The sequence below is a fragment of the Garra rufa genome, chromosome 15, assembly GCF_049309525.1.
Source record: "Garra rufa chromosome 15, GarRuf1.0, whole genome shotgun sequence".
NCBI lineage: Eukaryota > Metazoa > Chordata > Actinopteri > Cypriniformes > Cyprinidae > Garra > Garra rufa.
In genome coordinates, this window is record NC_133375.1 from 18,592,956 (window position 1) to 18,611,701 (window position 18,746).

The window sequence follows — 18,746 nt, forward strand, 5'->3', positions numbered from 1 at the left end:
TAACCTTTTAGTCAAACACTTCAGTCTTGTCTTTTCAAAGGACATTTTTCTAGAAGACTTGTTTTGTTCAGATGCAACTTTGCAGACCTAAACTGTGCTGCCAAGCTTTTTTTTTTAGATAGAAGAGGCTTTCTTTTGCCAAGCCTTCTAAACATGCCATTTTTGTCGCATGTATTTTTCAAATGGTATTGTCGTGAACTTGATAATTTAACATGCTAACTGAGGCCTTACATTTCAATTTGACAAAGAAAAAAAGCACCTGGATATTCAAAACAGGCTTGAATGGAGTTACAGGTCCTTCTCCAAAAATTAGCATATTGTGATTAAGTTCATTATTTTCTGTAATGTACTGATAAACATTAGACTTTCATATATTTTAGATTCATTACACACAACTGAAGTAGTTCAAGACTTTTTATTGTTTTAATTTTTGATGATTTTGGCATACAGCTCATGAAAACCCAAAATTCCTATCTGAAAAAATTAGCATATTTCATCCGACCAATAAAAGAAAGGTGTTTTTAATACAAAAAAGTTATGCAGTTATGCACAGTTATGCACTCAATACTTGGTCAGGAATCCTTTTGCAGAAATGACTGCTTCAATGCAGTGTGGCATGGAGGCAATCAGCCTGTGGCACTGCTGAGGTGTTATGGAGGCCCAGGATGCTTCGATAGCGGCCTTAAGCTCATCCAAAGTGTTGGGTCTTGCGTCTCTCAACTTTCTCTTCACAATATCCCACAGATTCTCTATGGGTTCAGGTCAGGAGAGTTGGCAGGCCAATTGAGCACAGTAATACCATGGTCAGTAAACCATTTACCAGTGGTTTTGGCACTGTGAGCAGGTGCCAGGTCGTGCTGAAAAATGAAATCTTCATCTCCATAAAGCTTTTACGCAGATGAAAGCATGAAGTGCTCCAAAATCTCCTGATAGCTAGCTGCATTGGCCCTGCCCTTGATAAAACACAGTGGACCAACACCAGCAGCTGGCATGGCACCCCAGACCATCACTGACTGTGGGTACTTGACACTGGACTTCAGGCATTTTGGCATTTCCCTCTCCCCAGTCTTCCTCCAGATTCTTGCACCTTGATTTCCAAATGACATGCAAAATTAGCTTTCATCCGAAAAATGTACTTTGGACCACTGAGCAACAGTCCAGTGCTGCTTCTCTGTAGCCCAGATCAGGCGCTTCTGCCGCTGTTTCTGGTTCAAAAGTGGCTTGACCTGGCGCCTGTACACGGTGGCTCTGGATGTTTCTACTACAGACTCAGTCCACTGCTTCCGCAGGTCCCCCAAGGTCTGGAATCGGTCCTTCTCCACAATCTTCCTCAGGGTCCGGTCACCTCTTCTCGTTGTGCAGCGTTTTCTGCCACACTTTTTCCTTCCCACAGACTTCCCACTGAGGTGCCTTGATACAGCACTCTGGATGAGCTTAAGTCCACTATCGAAGCATCCTGGGCCTCCATAACACCTCAGCAGTGCCACAGGCTGATTGCCTCCATGCCACGCCGCATTGAAGCAGTAATTTCTGCAAAAGGATTTCCAACCAAGTATTGAGTGCATAACTGAAAATAATTATTTGAAGGTTGACTTTTTTTGTATTAAAAACCACTTTTCTTTTATTGGTCGGATGAAATATGCTAATTTTTTTGAGATAGGAATTTTGCGTTTTCATGAGCTGTATGCCAAAATCATCAATATTAAAACAATAAAAGGCTTGAACTACTTCAGTTTATACATTACAGAAAATAATGAACTTTATCACAATATGCTAATTTTTTGAGAAGGACCTGTATTGGCTCACAGTTTGCATTGTAAGTATGGCTTTGTTCTTGGCAAAACTCCGGGCCCATCCATGCAGCGTGACATTGATATTTCCAATGAGCCTATATTGAATTTACAACATCAATTTAACTGGTATTCATATCATTATGGGGACATTCTAAATTAATCTTTTTTTTGTTTGTTTGTCCCCATATTCAGTTGTCAGTTTTGCTTTGCAATTAAGTTTTAGTTTATTTGTACGTGGAATAAAATGAAATCCACTTAAGGGATTTATATTGTTCCAGTAATCTCTAGAATAATTGATTAATCGGTTACATGTGGCATTTTCATTCTGGTTCTAGACTCTCAAACTGCAGTATCACTGAAGAAGGTTATAAAGCTCTGGCTTCAGCTCTAAGATCAATCCCTTCACACCTGATAGAGCTGGATCTCACAGGAAATGATCCTGGACAATCAGGAGTGAAGGAGCTCAATGATTTACTACAGGATCCAAACTGTCAACTCAAGACAGTGAGGTGAGATGTGATGAAATAATACAAATTAAATAAATATTGTGTAGGCTTAATTTATTTTAAGCTATGCGATAACCTGGAGAATTTATTGCATCAAAATGATCAGATGCTGTTGGTTCTGTTGTAATGATTATGTTGTGCTATTATTCTGGAGTGTGAAATACCTTTAATTAACATAACAAATCGTTTTTTTATGAACACTTCTAATGAAAATATTGAATGTAACCTTTTAGTCAAATACTAAAAGAACACACTGCAGTTTAATTTCCATCAAGCTCAGATTCACTTTATCACTGTATCTCTACAGCAGGTCTGTGAGATTCCTCAAGCCAGTTTCTCAAGCCAGATTTCTCTGTGTGGACATTTCTCACTCCTCCTGCATAAAAGTAAAAAAAAAAAAAATCTTTAAAAAAGGCTTGAAATTTCACTCTCTGTATTCATATTGATAATCATGATTTAGTGAGATTTTGCTTTTCTGCTCTATGGGATGTTTCTTTGCTTCATGACTGGCTGGCACAGTAGAACTGAACAGAACTGTGACTATTAGACTTTGTTTTCAAGCATTTATGTATTCATTTGTGTATTTAACGTTTTACAATAACTAGCGCTCATTTTTAGAATAATATTTTTTTCTTTTTATCTTATCAGTCATTTTTGTAATGCAATCGGCCATTAGTTTAGAACTAAATTAAGTTCTCTTCTCTTCTGCAGGTTTGTGGGTCCTGCTGCAGATGAAGCCTGTCAGTATGTGACTGGAATTGTGGGTAAAAACCCATTACTCCTGCGAGAGCTGAATCTGAGTGAACATGAACTAGGAGACACACGAGTGAATCAGATCTCTGCTCTACTGGAGGATAAACACTGTCAACTCAACACACTGAAGTGAGTATTGTTTGTCTATTTTAGATGTTACATTACTTTTAATAGTAATGTTACAATGGTTGATGATATTTCCTCATTTGTTTTTCAGAGCAGTTTTTTTTTTCAGAAAGAGCCACTATAATGTGAACTATTAAAATTAAACGGGGATTTAAAAAGTGACATTAAGCTTTAAACTAGAGATGAGCCAATTCAGCACTCAAATCGGGTATCAGCTACCGATACTACCATTATTTGCTGGTTCAGGTCAGACAGGACTGATCCAAATCCAATATTATGTGTACTGTCCTGTGTTACTGTTAAACCTCAGGAAAGGCATAAAAGCATTATTAAGCACAATAAAAGTTTATAAAGTACTACAGCTTAATGTGAGGTACAGATGAATATTTAGGTCCTTTCATTAAAGTTCATGTAAACTCTTTTCTCTGCTGCTGCTGTCAGTCGTTCTCTGTTTAATTCAAACCCTGGTTGCATTTGGTTACGACAGTCATATCGGTAAAAATCTCTCCAAGATCATTCAGTGTTCCCATTAATATACTTGATTTGTAGATAAATGTCTAGGATTTTGCATAAAAGTGCTTTATCTTGCTGGAGTGTTTTGTTTCTCTAAATCATTACTAATCATTTACTACCCTGGTGTCTGTTAGAACAAAAAACAGGCATAGAAAGACTATTCATTGTTTTTAATGCAGACAGTAACTGAAATGTAAAACTATTAGAAGAAAAGGCTCAGTAAATTGTAGTACAGATATAATACATTAATATATTTTTCATAAAGCAATAAAATAACAAATAAAAAATACAAATAGCAATGTGTAACTTTGCCAGATTTAGTGCTACACTTTTAATTGTTCCCTAGTAATTGTTTTATCACTAAATGTTTGGATTCATTAATTGGTTAATATTGTGCACTGATGTTTCTACAATAACTTTTGCTGCTGAATTATCCACTAACCTAGTTTCTAATATATTGCTGTCATAGATTAAGAATATACCAGGAGCGTAGTGCCTCCTCAAAATACTGGATGAGAAAAAACATTACAAAAATAAAACAACACAAATATTACATCGTATAACATTAAAAACTGTATAAATCACTCAAGAATAATTGTCCAACAGCAACACTTATATATATGTATACAAATGTATTAGCAAATGTTGAAACTTGCATTAAGGTTATTAAATGTCATGCTAGTTTTTCATCACTAGTTCATGTTAACTAATGTAATTAATGTTGACAAATGAAACCTCAAAATCTATGTTGGGCAAGTTACTTCCAAAATGTAATACATTATATATTACTAGTTACTGTCTTTTGTAATTAGTTTCATTACAATATTACTGTCTTGGAATTTTAATATGTTACACTACAGTTACTTTTACCAAAATATTTACAGAAGTATGACTAGGCATTCTAAAATGCCAAAATGTAGCCTAGTTTATTGCTATTTCCAGCAAAAGGGTATATGGTAGGTCTACTATACCATAGTCTCAGCCTCAGACGTCACGCCCACGGAATGTTGGCTAAACGTCTGATACATATGGTTCACTTAACTGGAAACACTTCAGGAATGTCGAAGTCGTGATCTGATTAGTTGAATTTGATCGGATTTCCGGAACACGCGAGTGTCGCGTTTATTTTCGGTCCGCCGGGAAACAAATCGCAGACTGATTTACTCGCGTTTTGCTGAAAGCTGCTTATGCAGACGCTGTTGTTGTTAAACACAGTCGCGACGTTCGCATACAAATAACTGACTTACTGCTTGTTCTCCCTCTTCTTTGTTAACTTTCAATGCTGGTTATATCAATGTCTGACTTGTTGCATGCCAGTCTGTTGTTTTGGGGGCATTTCTACACCCCGAAACGTGACTCTGAACGAAACGAACTGTGATTGGTTGTTTGACATGTCTGTCAAACGGCCTTATGGGCGGGCCTTGGCCAATCAAAGCTGCCTTAAATACCAGACCTTCAGCCGTCAGTCTGAAGGTCTGGCTGTCATGACTCTGGGCTGCAGCCTTTCCCTCCTCCACACGATGTCGCTGTCTTCCTTCCTCACGCACCTCATTCCCCTGAATTGCATACACCTGTCTTTGATTATACTCGTTTCCTCCACAGCTGTTCACTATCACCACAGACTTTATAATCTCCACTCTCCCACCACTCTTGTGAGTCTGCATTGTTTCCTGTACCCGGTATCCTGTCTTCAGTTCTGTGTTTATCCTGCTCTGCCTAGTTCCCGTCGTGTTTGCCATGTTGGCCTTTGTTTTTGTTTGTTTATTTGTTTATGTTCATTAAAAACACCTTCCCTGCATTTGGACCCAGACATCATCATTTCCCAAACGTGACAGAATGCAGACTCCAACAGTGGGTCCAGCGGGGGAGATGTCCTTTGAGGCGGCATCGGCCGCTCGCTTTGAGTTCATTTACGCCTGTCTGGCGGCGGTGGACGCTCGCTCGGCGGCGGCGGCCGCTCACTCTGTTCCCGAAGCGGCGGTGACCGCTCACTCTGTTCCCGAAGCAGCGGCGACCGCTCACTCTGTTCCCGAGGCGGCGGCGACCGCTCACTCTGTGCCCGAATGGATGGCGACCGTTTACACTTCTCTGGCATCGATGGACGTTCACTTGGCGGCGGCAGCACAGGAGCGCGTTATATTTTTTGTAATGCGATAGTCTAGTCTCAACACTGCTCGTAAAAAGCTTGTAACGAGTCGGCAGTGTGTCTGAGAACAAACAGACATGAACACATTTACCCCAGTGAGCAAAAAATTGATGTGAAATGAATGCTTGAAGTCATTTGGATAAATGGATCACATCTTAATTGGTAACTTGGCTTATTTGTAACATTTTTAACATTTGCATACCATACATTTAGTAGTATATTTAAATGAACACTGTAGTCTTTTTCCATGCTACCTGCACCCTTATATCCATATTTATTTGCCAGCAAAAGTCTGAATGACACAAAACACATTGGTTAGTTGATTGCCATACATCTGAGTCATTGTCTTTTCTCTTTCTGTCTTCAGTCTGTGGAGATGCAGTATTACAGAGAAACAGTGTCTCATCCTGACTTCAGCTCTGAAATCAAACCCATCACACCTGAGAGAACTGGACTTGAGCTTGAATGAACTAGGAGACTCTGGAGTGAAAAACCTCAGTGATTTATTGATGAACCCACAATTCAAGCTGGAGAAACTGAAGTACAATTAAAGTTTATTTATTTAACGACAACAGGTCTTAAGTTAAATTGTTTATAGCAGTGCACTGGTGTGCAATGTTTTTTTATTTATTATTATTAGTATATTTTTTTTTAAATCTTGCAAGTAATTTATTAATTTCCAGCATTTAATTCAATGTACTGATTGTGTGCTTGCACAAATCAGCCTTTTTCAGATAATAAAGAATAGAGGCATTAAATAAATGGTTAAAAAAAAAAGAATACAATGAAACAGTACCTTTCATCATACAGAACTAATGTGATTTTAAACAGGTTATTGGATACTAAACGCCTGCTGTAGTTCTTTAAAACGGCGATCATCATAGATCTGAGTCATTGTTCTTTCTCTTTCTGTCTTCAGTCTGTGTGGATGCAGTATTACAGAGAAACAGTGTCTCATCCTGACTTCAGCTCTGAAATCAAACCCATCACACCTGAGAGAACTGAACCTGAGGTGGAATGAACTAGGAGACTCTGGAGTGAAAAACCTCAGTGATCTACTGATGAACCCACAATTCAAGCTGGAGAAACTAGAGTTAGTATCACTATAGTGTACAACAGTTAAAGTGTGATTAAAGATGATCCCAAGTTAAATTAGTAGCCGAACAATGTACTGATTGTCTACATGTTGTTCTGCAGAAATATCATGAGATTTGCATCTTCTTCCATAAAAAAAAAAAAAGATAGGGTAACACTTTATTTTAAGGTCCAATTCTCACTATTAACAAATCATTAACTATGCCTTTTTCCTCAATTAACTCCTGGTTTGTTGTTTATTAATAGTTAGTAAGGTTGTTGTTAAGATTAGGGATGTAGAATATGATCATTCAGAATATGTGCTTTAAGCACTAATAAAACATTGAATGTTAATAAATAGCATGCTAATAAGCAACTAGTCCACATTGTGAATTGGTCCCTATACTAAAGTGATACAAAATCTGTAAAAATCAAAAAGAGGCAAATGAACACATAATTGGTTATAATGCAAAGTTTCAGATGTCATTCAGATTAGTACGAGCTAGAACAGAAAGGAACTAAGGAAAAGTTAAATCAGACTTTTCTTTTTCCTAGTGATCATTGTCTTTTCTCTTTCTGTCTCCAGTCTGTGGAGATGCAGTATTACAGAGAAACAGTGTTTCATCCTGACTTCAGCTCTGAAATCAAACCCATCACACCTGAGAGAACTGAACCTGAGCGGGAATAAACTAGGAGACTCTGGAGTGAAAGACCTCAGTGATCTACTGATGAACCCACAATTCAAGCTGGAGAAACTACAGTTAGTATCATTATACTGTGATTAAAGTTCATGTTTTAGTTTAAGACTGCTGGGCTCATGTCACATGATTTCTAGCGCGGTACTTTTTGACATTTCTGTATCTGAAGAAAGATTGAGAAATACTATTTTTGTGTGTGTATCTGCCGAAACAGTGTAAACTTGCTGAAATCTGTGAAACAAAACAGAAGTGACAACGGACTAACTAATGACATTAGATGATTATAACAGTTTGTACTTTTAACAAAATATATATTTGTTATATTTGTATATTTAGTGATTGTAAACTACACTCTAAAATGGCTTAAATTATTCTTTGATTTCATTGATTTGTGTCACACCCTCAGCACGTTCCCTCAGTCCCAATCACTGCACCACGCCCATCACCAGAGCTCTATCACCGTCACCTGCACCCGTAATCACCACTCCCTTTAAATACTCTCCCAGACATTCACTCAGCGGCTGGTATCGAAGTTGCATAGATGTCTCTCTGTGGATCTTCTCCCCTTCCTGTTGTCTCTCCTGTGCTCCTCGTGGATTGCTCCGATGTTCTCCTGTGAAACACGTTAACCGTGTCAAAGGGAAGTGACTGTTGCTATCGCTACGATACTTATGAACTTGAACTCACCTGTTGTGTTGTGTTTTGAAGATTCGACTACAGAGAACCTTATTCACCTGTTTGCACGTGTGTTGAACTGTGCACGTTTGTTAATAAATATCCTGAAAGATACTCACCTTCTTCCTTTGTGTGTGGTCGTGACAGGATACCAGCCCCGCAAAAAAAATTATTTCTTCAGCTCACTCATGGAGGCGAACGCAGCATTCAGCGGTGTCTCTCCCGAATCATTGAAACTGTCGGACGCTGAGGACAGGCTATGGAGCCTACGGCAAGGTGGGCGAACATTGGAGTGGTATGTGGAGGAATTCCTTGAGCTCTCCCATCGGGTAAGCTGGCCCGACTTCACTCTTGCTGTGGTGTTTCGTATGGGATTGGATGAGGAAACAATCCGATGCAACTCCCCCATATGTGATTTTTCCTTGATTGAACTAATCAACCTCACTCTTTATATAAATGGCTCTAGTATCGAGGTTAAAGAAATAAAGAGTGATGGTAAGTTTCCTCATCCAACCCACTACGAAACCCAGCCCGTCTTGCCGGCTTACCCCTCGCCTGGACCCCTCACATACCAAACCAATAGCTTCTCCCACCTTGCCAGCCCGGAACTCGCGGCCAGCCCTCCAACGTTATTGCCAATTCTGATGGCCAGCGTGCTCGACCCACCGTTGAGGTCAGTACGGGCGGCCATGCTAGCTCACAAACTGGCCGACGTTCCTGTTTCCCCTGCCAAAATGGCCGATGTTCCTCCAGTGACTGCGCCGCCAGAGCGCCCTCCAGTGATTGCGCCACCAGAGCGCCCTCCAGTGACTGCGCCGCCAGAGCGCCCTCCAGTGACTGCGCCGCCAGAGCGCCCTCCAGTGACCGCTCGCCCGGAGCTAGCTCTTTCAGTGTCTCCGCTGGAGACGCCCAGCCCTCCTGAATCTCCGCTGGGGTCGTCCAGCCGTCCAGAGCCCGCTCCTCAAGAGCACCGTCCAGAGCCCGCTCCTCAAGAGCGCCGTCCAGAGCCCGCTCATCAAGAGCGCCGTCCAAAGCCCGCTCCTCAAGAGCACCGTCCAGAACCCGCTCCTCAAGAGCGCCGTCCAGAGCCCGCACCTCAAGAGCCCTCACTGGTTACGTCCAGTCCTCCAGAGCCTCCGCTGGTGCAGTCCAGCCTTCCAGAGCCTTCGCTGGTTCCGTCCAGCCGTCCTGAGCCTTCACTGGTTACCTCCAATCCTCCAGAGCCTCAGCTGGTCCCGTCCAGCCATCCAGAGCCTTCGCTGGTTCTGTCCAGCCGTCCTGAGCCTTCACTGGTTACGTCCAATCCACCAGAGTCTCCGCTGGTACAATCCAGCCTTCCAGAGCCTCAGCTGGTCCCGTCCAGCCATCCAGAGCCTCAGCTGGTCCCGTCCAGCGGTCCCGAGCCTCAGCTGGTCCCGTCCAGCCGTCCAGAGCCTCCGCTGGCCCAGCCCAGCCTTTCAGAGCCTAAACTGGTCCTGTCCAGCCTCTCAGAGCCCACTCCGCCAAACGGTCCTGCCAAACCCCTGAATTCCCCCAAGAAAATTTTGGGGGGGCGCCATATATTCCAGGCCAACGTGACCGGGCCGAGGAATGAGGCCAAGGCCACGGGGGCTATCCGGCCATGGCCGCCTGACCTACCAAGACCACCTGAACTGCCTATCCGGCCATGGCCGCCTGACCTACCAAGACCACCTGAACTGCCTATCCGGCCATGGCCGCCTGACCTACCAAGACCACCTGAACTGCCTATCCGGCCATGGCCGCCTGACCTACCAAGACCACCTGAACTGCCTGTCCGGCCATGGCCGCCTGACCTACCAAGGCCGCTGGAACTGCCTGTCCGGCCATGGCCGCCTGACCTACCAAGGCCGCTGGAACTGCCTGTCCGGCCGTGGCCGCCGGACCCGCCATGGCTTCCTGTTCCGCCCTGGAGGCCTTCCCAACCCAACAAGGTCCTGCCCCGGAACGGCCTCCAGGGCGCCCGCCCCCCCTCCCTGGTGTTTCCATCACGGCGCGAGACGCGCCTACCGGGAGGGGGAGATAATGTCACACCCTCAGCACGTTCCCTCAGTCCCAATCACTGCACCACGCCCATCACCAGAGCTCTATCACCGTCACCTGCACCCGTAATCACCACTCCCTTTAAATACTCTCCCAGACATTCACTCAGCGGCTGGTATCGAAGTTGCATAGATGTCTCTCTGTGGATCTTCTCCCCGTCCTGTTGTCTCTCCTGTGCTCCTCGTGGATTGCTCCGATGTTCTCCTGTGAAACACGTTAACCGTGTCAAAGGGAAGTGACTGTTGCTATCGCTACGATACTTATGAACTTGAACTCACCTGTTGTGTTGTGTTTTGAAGATTCGACTACAGAGAACCTTATTCACCTGTTTGCACGTGTGTTGAACTGTGCACGTTTGTTAATAAATATCCTGAAAGATACTCACCTTCTTCCTTTGTGTGTGGTCGTGACAATTTGAGGATTTTCATACATAAATTTTACATATATTTTTTTTTCTTGTTGTTTCTATGTTGATTCTATAAATTAATTTAATTTTTAAATTGCATTTATTTATTGACTGAGGGCGGGTCCAGCCTTGGAATTGTAACTTGTATCCTTAAATGCTCCTCTCTCAGTTTGTTCATTCATGTTATAATACGTTTCTGGGATTTTGCTTGTATATTAGTGACTGTATAGCATTTACTCATGATGTATCAGGAATCTGATTTGTTGTCTTTTCTCTTTCTGTCTTCAGTCTGTGTTATTGCAGGATTACAGAGGAACAGTGTCTCATCCTGACTTCAGCTCTGAAATCAAACCCATCACACCTGAGAGAACTGGACCTGAGCGAGAATCAAATCACAAACACAGGAGTGAATGTCTTATGTGACGTACTGAAGGATTCAAACTGTAAACTGGAGAGATTGAGGTCAGTAACATTCACATACAAGAATGGGCTCATAAAACATACCCAAAAATGTCCATATTCTCGCTGTATTTAAATGCTAAACTATTATTTATGATGTAAACTAAACTTTTTACTTAACTCATGTTCCAATATAAATGTAAAACATCATCCTTCACAAAAATGTGTTTGGCATGACAGCATAGCGGATCACACTGAGCAGCACAGATTGTATTATGGATTATTTAAATTAAGAAGTGTCATTTTAATTTTTTTATGTGTTTGACTGAATTTATTTTTGATGATGAACAGGCTACAATGTCAAGTTAGAAATGCTAGAACTGATCTGCTGTGTGTTCATGAGGCACCAGTGCGATCACTTCAATTACTTCCTTATAACAGCAGAAACAACTTAGATACATCATTGATGGTCATACAGATAAGAGTAAAGTTTACTTTATATTGGGTCTAATCACAGGAAAAATAATTTATTTTGTAAATATAAATATATAATTGGTAGATTTTCCAGATCTTTAAGTTTGTCACAGACACTTATTCATCCTAATTTAATTTCATTCTAATCTCACAATCTTGTCGTTTGACGATTAATTATTATTAAACAAGCTTTGGTTATCGTTAAAAATATCTTGAATGAGCATTAGTAATGTGCTGAAATAAAAATAAAAAATCTTTTTCCTCTGTTTTATGAAAATTATGTAATTTATTTTATTTGTTATTTCCTGCTCTCCTTCTTTCTGCCATTGTAGGTTAAGATACTGTGAAATGACAGATGAAGGTTGTTCTGCTGTGACTTCAGCTCTGAAATCAAACCCATCACACCTGAGAGAACTGGACCTGAGCAGGAATAAACTAGGAGACTCTGGAGTGAAAAACCTCAGTGATCTACTGATGAACCCACAATTCAAGCTGGAGAAACTAGAGTTAGTATCATTATATTGTACAGCAGTTACAGTCAGATTAAAGTTTACTGTTTAGCTTCAAACAACTAGACCCAACTTACATTGTTTATACTGTAGCAGTGTCTTCTGGCCTTTGTAGTTGTGCACATTTAAAATTAGTTGTGTAAGTAGTAAATAATTTCAAAGTATTTGAAGCAATGTACTGATCAAGGGCGTTTACTCAGAGGAGGCAGTGTCTGCTCAATAACTGGATGAGAAAATAATCAATATTACAAAAATAAAATGACCCAAAATTTACTAAATATGATATTAAAAGTATACAAATCTTTTGTTTTTATAAAGTAACACTGTCCAACAGTGACAGCCGCAGGTAAAGTTACAGCAGAGGTTTGCCTCCCTTTAGCCCATTGACTTTTAACAGAAACCCAATAGTATGCTGTGGGTTTTTAGTGGGGGGTAGTTAAAAATGAATGGGGGAAAGTCACATGAGAGAAGGCAATGCCTACATTGTGCTATAATTGGATGTGATCAGTTATGATTGGTTTGTGCAATAATAAATATCGGCCTGAATGAAGAAAATTATGGCATTAGATATCACTGCTTTGTGTCACGTCAAAATAAAACTTTAAATGGCCAGAAAACTTGATGTCTGCCCTGTTGATCTACAGAAATATAAGACTTGCATTTGCTGCTACAATATACAAAAAATATTTTAAAAAAAAAGAATATTAAAAATTCTTTATGAAATAAAGTTGTATGTTTCATAATGTAAGACAGTAACCCATCACATATGAAACTGATGATACTTTTATTAACAGAGCTCATGTCACAAACACAACACTCACATCAACATAACTCCTGTGTTCACAGCAAACACACAATGAGAGAGTGAAGAAGGGCCTTATGTTCTTAAAGAGCAGACACTTTTAGACTGCAGCATGTTAGAATCAACAAATTAAGTTGCATTTTTATCCAGATCATTAATCACAATGATCTACAGCTACTGTAGCTCTTCAATAAGATGATCATCATAGATCTAATTTATTGTCTTTCTCTGTCTGTCTTCAGTCTGTGGGAATGCAGTATTACAGAGAAACAGTGTCTCATCCTGACTTCAGCTCTGAAATCAAACCCATCACACCTGAAAGATCTGAACCTAAGAGGGAATAAACTAGGAGACTCTGAAGTGAAAAACCTCAGTGATCTACTGATGAACCCACAATTCAAGCTGGAGAAACTAGAGTTAGTATCATTATATTGTACACATTATTTCATAGTGCTGCATCTTGTTTTTTCCATCTGAAGAAAGATTCAGCAATACTATTAGGTAAATGGTTTGTATGTCTATTAGTAGAAAGAGACTAAACTTGCTGAAATACGAAAAATCTTGATTTGAAAAAAGACAGCAGTGAAAGAATAAAAACAAGTGTAATACACGACTGTAGATGACTCTCACTTTATTATATTTATACTAGACTAATGGTACTTTTCCTTAAATCTTTGATTCAAAATGTGTATTTAGAGATGCACTCTAAAATAACTTAAAATAATCCTATATATTAATCTACATTAATAAAATGCATCTGTTGAGTGAGGACAAATACAGACTTGTTTTTTTTTCCCTCATATCCACAAATACTCCTGTCTTGGTTTGTTTCATATCATTAAGTTTCAGTTTATTGTTCTTTCTCTTTCTGTCTTCAGTCTGCGTTATTGCAGTATTACAGAGAAGCAGTGTCTCATCCTGACTTCAGCTCTGAAATCAAACCCATCGCACCTGAGAGAACTGAACCTGAGCGGGAATCAAATAACAAACACAGGAGTGAAATACTTATGTGACGTACTGAAGGATTCACACTGTAAACTGGAGAGATTGAGGTCAGTAACATTCACATACAAGAATCAAAATGCTTAACTACTTTAACAGATTAAACTAAAACACTTTATACTCAGTATCTCATGATGAGTCTAAGTGTAAATTCTAAACATTAATGATTTGTTGGTGATCTCTCTTCTTCTCTTTGTCTCTTTCTAGTCTAAAAGACTGTGGCATTACAGATGTTTCTTCTTTAACTCAGTCTTTGACAAACACAAAAGCACTGCAGTTTCTAAAAGAGCTTGATCTGAGTGATAATAAGATTGGAGACTCAAAGCAGCGGCTCATTGATGTGCTTCGAGACTCAAACTGTAAACTGAGGTGAGTAAACTTCACTTTGTGATATTAAAGACATCTTCAATTACCTCTGATATGTGGACAAATATTTGTGAAAAGAGTTGATCAAATTCAGTCATCAAGCTTTATTGCGCCAAAAGGTTTGTGTCAGAATTAAATGTAGAGTTGATAAAAATGTTTAACACAATACCTGCATTATTAATTACATCAGTAATAGTGAATCATTTTAGATTTGGCCGGATTGTAGTTTTTACTTTGTGACTGTGTTTGCAGACTGTGTTTTGACTTTGACAAGCAACACGTCACATTACTTCACACTTACTTTATTTTCACTTATTTACTGAGACCAATACAAATGTTGAAACTAGAGAGAAAACGGCTTTAACTAGTGGAACATTTCACTGAAAGTGTTTTGTTTGTTTGTTTCAAGGCAAAATCACATTTTTATTTGTTCCTGGTTGTTTATTATGTATGGTGTACATTCATTAGCATGTTCAATGGATTTAAAACACAATATTGTTTTAGAAATACCTATGCAAGATCATGCAAATGTAACTTTTTCACTGATTTTTGTTTTCTCTTTCTCTCTTCTGTTCCACATTACAGTGTAGGTGGAGATCCATTGACAAGAGTCCCTGAGCGACTTCAATCACCAAAAGATGATAAATGCTGTATGTCATAGTTTGAAATCATGATGAGAGGAGCAGGAAACATCAGGTGAGGATCCTCAGAAGGGCTTCAATACTGTGTCTATGAGGAGAAAGAAATCAATGTTATAGTGCAAATGTGTAAAGTCTCAGTCTTTTCAATAAAGTAATGCAGCTTATGTTTTAGAAACAAGTGGTGTTGCATAATTAATGTTGCTTTAGCGTTCAAGCAAATTGTTTTGTTTTATTTAAAGGTGAAACAGAGGGGGAAGAAGCTCAGATGAGTCTGTCTGACTCTTCAGTTTAAAGGCTACAAATGTAATCATAATGTGATTGTCAAGTGCAGCACTTAAATGTGTCAAAAGCAAGTCTATAATGAGAAATGTCCATATTACTTTGAACATTTACTTGATCTCTCTTATATACACATTGCTATTCAATTTAATTTGAGAATAAGTTAGTTATGTGTCTGCATTGAACTGACTGACAGCTTCAGTGATTATAAATGTTGTGCTCTTTACTTGCTGTCTGTGTGATAAATATTTGTGATTGGAATAAAAATGACAGAAGTTTCTTTTTTATTAGACTGTGCCTTTTCCTACATACATTATTTTTTAATGTTATAATAGCGCTGCTGGTTATTGTGGTAGTTTAATATATTTTAAGATTTAAAATGTAGTGATAAGATCTTTTACTCCCTATACAAGTATAAAAAGCAAAAATGATCTGAAATCAAAATGTCTTTATTAGGGTTTGGAATTCAGTGGCATCTCTTCACAAAGGAAGACTGTCATTGAATTCCAAAACCTAATAAAGACATTTTGCTTTTAGATAATTGGTGTCTAATTATGCTGCTTAATTCAGATTACAAATTATTAGCATCTCTATATGTCAACAGATTAAAACCATGTTTGGAAGAAATCATATCTGTCACCCAAATGAGATTTATGAAAGGAAGATATATGTATTTAGATATATTTGACTGTTGTTAGACCTTTTAAACAATTCAGAACTAGTGAACGACGAAGTTCTTATTTTGTTTTAAGATTCTCAGAAGGTGTTTGATACCGTTGAGCATGATTTCATGTTTCAATCATTTTGGTTTTGGCCCAGACTTTTCAAATATAATGCACACATTTTACAATAATTTATCAAATAATCTTCTCTGTCATTTTAAATTTTCATAAGCTTTGGATGTGTGAAAATTAGTCTACAAGCTATTTTTCCCCCATTTATGTGTTATTTGGAATAATCATCATATATTGTTCAAAAATAGGACTATTTGTTTTGATTGACTGTTTTAACACATCTTTTTTCTCTGATTATCCCTTTCTTTTTGTTAGCTCTGGTCAGATATAAATAAATATGCAATTCCTAATGAAGTAAGAACTTCACTTTAAAATAGTTTATGGATGATCTGTAGTAGTAGAATGAAGAACTTTTCCTTCTAAATGTTGTAGCACAGCGTTTAATTTCTGCACAGTATGTACACATACACACGCCTCTCTCTCTCTCTGTGTTTTAAAGAGTGATCTAAATGATCTGAAGGGATTACCATACTATTTGCTAACAGTACATGGCAATATATTTGTAGCGAGAGAAGGACTCTCTGTCTGAGATGAGTCTCTCAGAGAAACAGAGGTAAGTCTAAGTCTGTTTTATGGATTGATTTTAAACTACAAGTTTAAGGTTTGTCTTGTAAAGAATAAAACCTTTTCAGCAATGAGTGTTTTCTCTTTGAATTGCCATGTCAAATGATGTGCAAAACAATGTTTTTGGATTGTCCCTGGTTAAAAACTGTTTGAAACCACTGTAAACATTTTCCTGTAAATTTTACAGTAAAATACTAGCTGCAGGGTTGCCAGCTACTTACTGTAATTCTTACAGCAGCATTGCTGTAATTTAATTTACCGCATTAACCTGGATTTCCTGATTACAGAAAATAATTCTATTTTTTACAATGCTGTGTTTTTTGTTTCTGTTTTTTAAGCTAAACTGCTTTAATTTGTGTATTCTATATATGCAGTATATATTTTTGAAACTGGCAATTGAACAATTAATTTACTGCATATTTAAACAATATGAACCTGCATAAAGAGCTGTATAGTGTGAAACATAGTGCACCTATCATTTTTAAAAAGAAAATAAATAATACTAATAATTTGACACATCTTAATCTTGAAAAACATGTCCAGTTTTATTTAACATATAGTGCTCAAATTTGCATCAAGGAAATGTCATGATTGTCATAATTAAATGGTTCTGAATACCACAAAGACAGTCATGAATTTTCACAACTTCATGAACAGTCCGACATGACCAAACAACAAGGCCCCAAGTGAGTCCAACCGAACTTCTGATCAAAAAAGGACAACAGTTCAGCTCCAGATGCTGTCCCATATTGAAAAGAACAAAGAGGACAATACATTAGATACTTTACAAAACAATGATACAATCAGTTACAGACAGAGGGATGACAGATACAGTCAAAGACAGAAAGAGAGTTAAAAAAGATCAATATGATTTTTAATGCTCTTTAAAAAAGACCTTGTATGCTCATCAAGGCTGCATTTATTCAAACAAAAATACAGGGAAAAAACTGTAATATTGTGAAATATTATAATTTAAAATAGGTTTTCTACTTTACTTTCACATATAAATGATTTCTGTGATGCAAAGCTGAATGTTCAGCATCATTACACCAGTGTTGCATGATCTTTCAGAGATCCTTCTCATTTATTATCAATATACTGATTTATTGTCAATGTTGACAATACTTGTGATACGTTTTCAGGATTCTTGGATGAATAAATTTAAAATATAATCTTATCTAAGAATTAAAGTCTTCACAACCACTTTCAATTTAATACATACTTGTTGGATAAAAGTACAAAAAAAAAAAAAAGAATCCTGAAAAAAGTATCACAGGTTCAAAAAAAATAAGCAGCACAACTGTTTCTTATATTGATTTTTTTATTTATTTATATATCCTGAATGACTTGTTTAATGAGTGTTTATCTGAGGCTCATCAATATTAATAGAGCTGCTGAAAATCCTCTGTTTCATGATAATAGCTCCTGTTTTCACCTCATCTATGGTGCCGATCTCATGTAAACTGCCAGTTAAAGTTTATTTAATTCTTATAGTCAGACCTAAACTATACAGTCACTATTATGATATCTACAAGACACATGTCCTAACAGCATTTATTTAATTATCCTGTGTTAAACTATGTTTATTAAAAACACAAAACTAAATAATAATAATAATAATAATAATAATAATAATAATAATAATAATAATAATAATAATAATAATAATAATACATTTATTTCTAATGCGGCTTTCTTATAGACAGGGCTTAAGCCTAGTCCTAGACTAAAATGTGAGTCTGAGCTGTTTCAACTGAAATAAAATTGCACTGACTGATCTTAAAAATATATCAGTGCCTTTCTTTGTTTAAGAATGCACACCAGTATTTTTTTTTTCTAAGCATGTTTATAAAAATTACTTATGTCCTAATTGATCTATGGCCTAATCCTGGCTTGGTCTAAGCCCCTGTCTGTGAAATCGGGCCTTAATTATTTTTTTAGAAATATTCCTTAGGTAAAACATTACTGGTGTGCATCTTGAGACAAAAAAAAAAAAATCTGACATATTTTAAGGGCAGTCAGTGCAAGTTTCTTTAAGTTTAAATAGCCCAGACATGCATTTTAGTCTGGGACTAGGTTTAAGCCTTGTCTATGAAACTGGGGAGTAGTGTATCTCTTGCAAATTGAGCCGCATTATCTCTGCAGTCGCTACAGCTCCAGTCCAA

The 18,746-nt window shown here is 38.2% G+C and overlaps 1 protein-coding gene across 19 annotated transcripts in view; it reads left to right on the forward strand.

Moving 5' to 3' along the window:
- Positions 1-18,746, forward strand: part of LOC141286722 (NACHT, LRR and PYD domains-containing protein 12-like) — a 123,634-nt gene that overhangs the window by 11,276 nt on the left and 93,612 nt on the right. For 9 of the 19 annotated variants that reach the window (XM_073818808.1, XM_073818809.1, XM_073818818.1 and 6 more), the window contains 9 exons: positions 2,129-2,302; positions 3,011-3,181; positions 6,205-6,378; positions 6,757-6,930; positions 7,498-7,671; positions 11,040-11,213; positions 11,957-12,130; positions 13,178-13,351; positions 13,814-13,987. In XM_073818808.1, coding sequence (XP_073674909.1) covers positions 2,129-2,302; positions 3,011-3,181; positions 6,205-6,378; positions 6,757-6,930; positions 7,498-7,671; positions 11,040-11,213; positions 11,957-12,130; positions 13,178-13,351; positions 13,814-13,987 — 1,563 coding nt within the window. Of the gene's footprint in view, positions 1-2,128; positions 2,303-3,010; positions 3,182-6,204; positions 6,379-6,756; positions 6,931-7,497; positions 7,672-11,039; positions 11,214-11,956; positions 12,131-13,177; positions 13,352-13,813; positions 13,988-14,144; positions 14,307-14,888; positions 15,000-15,183; positions 15,511-18,746 lie in introns of those variants that run through there. The other 10 variants (XM_073818816.1, XM_073818820.1, XM_073818822.1 and 7 more) reach the window with 7 other exon arrangements.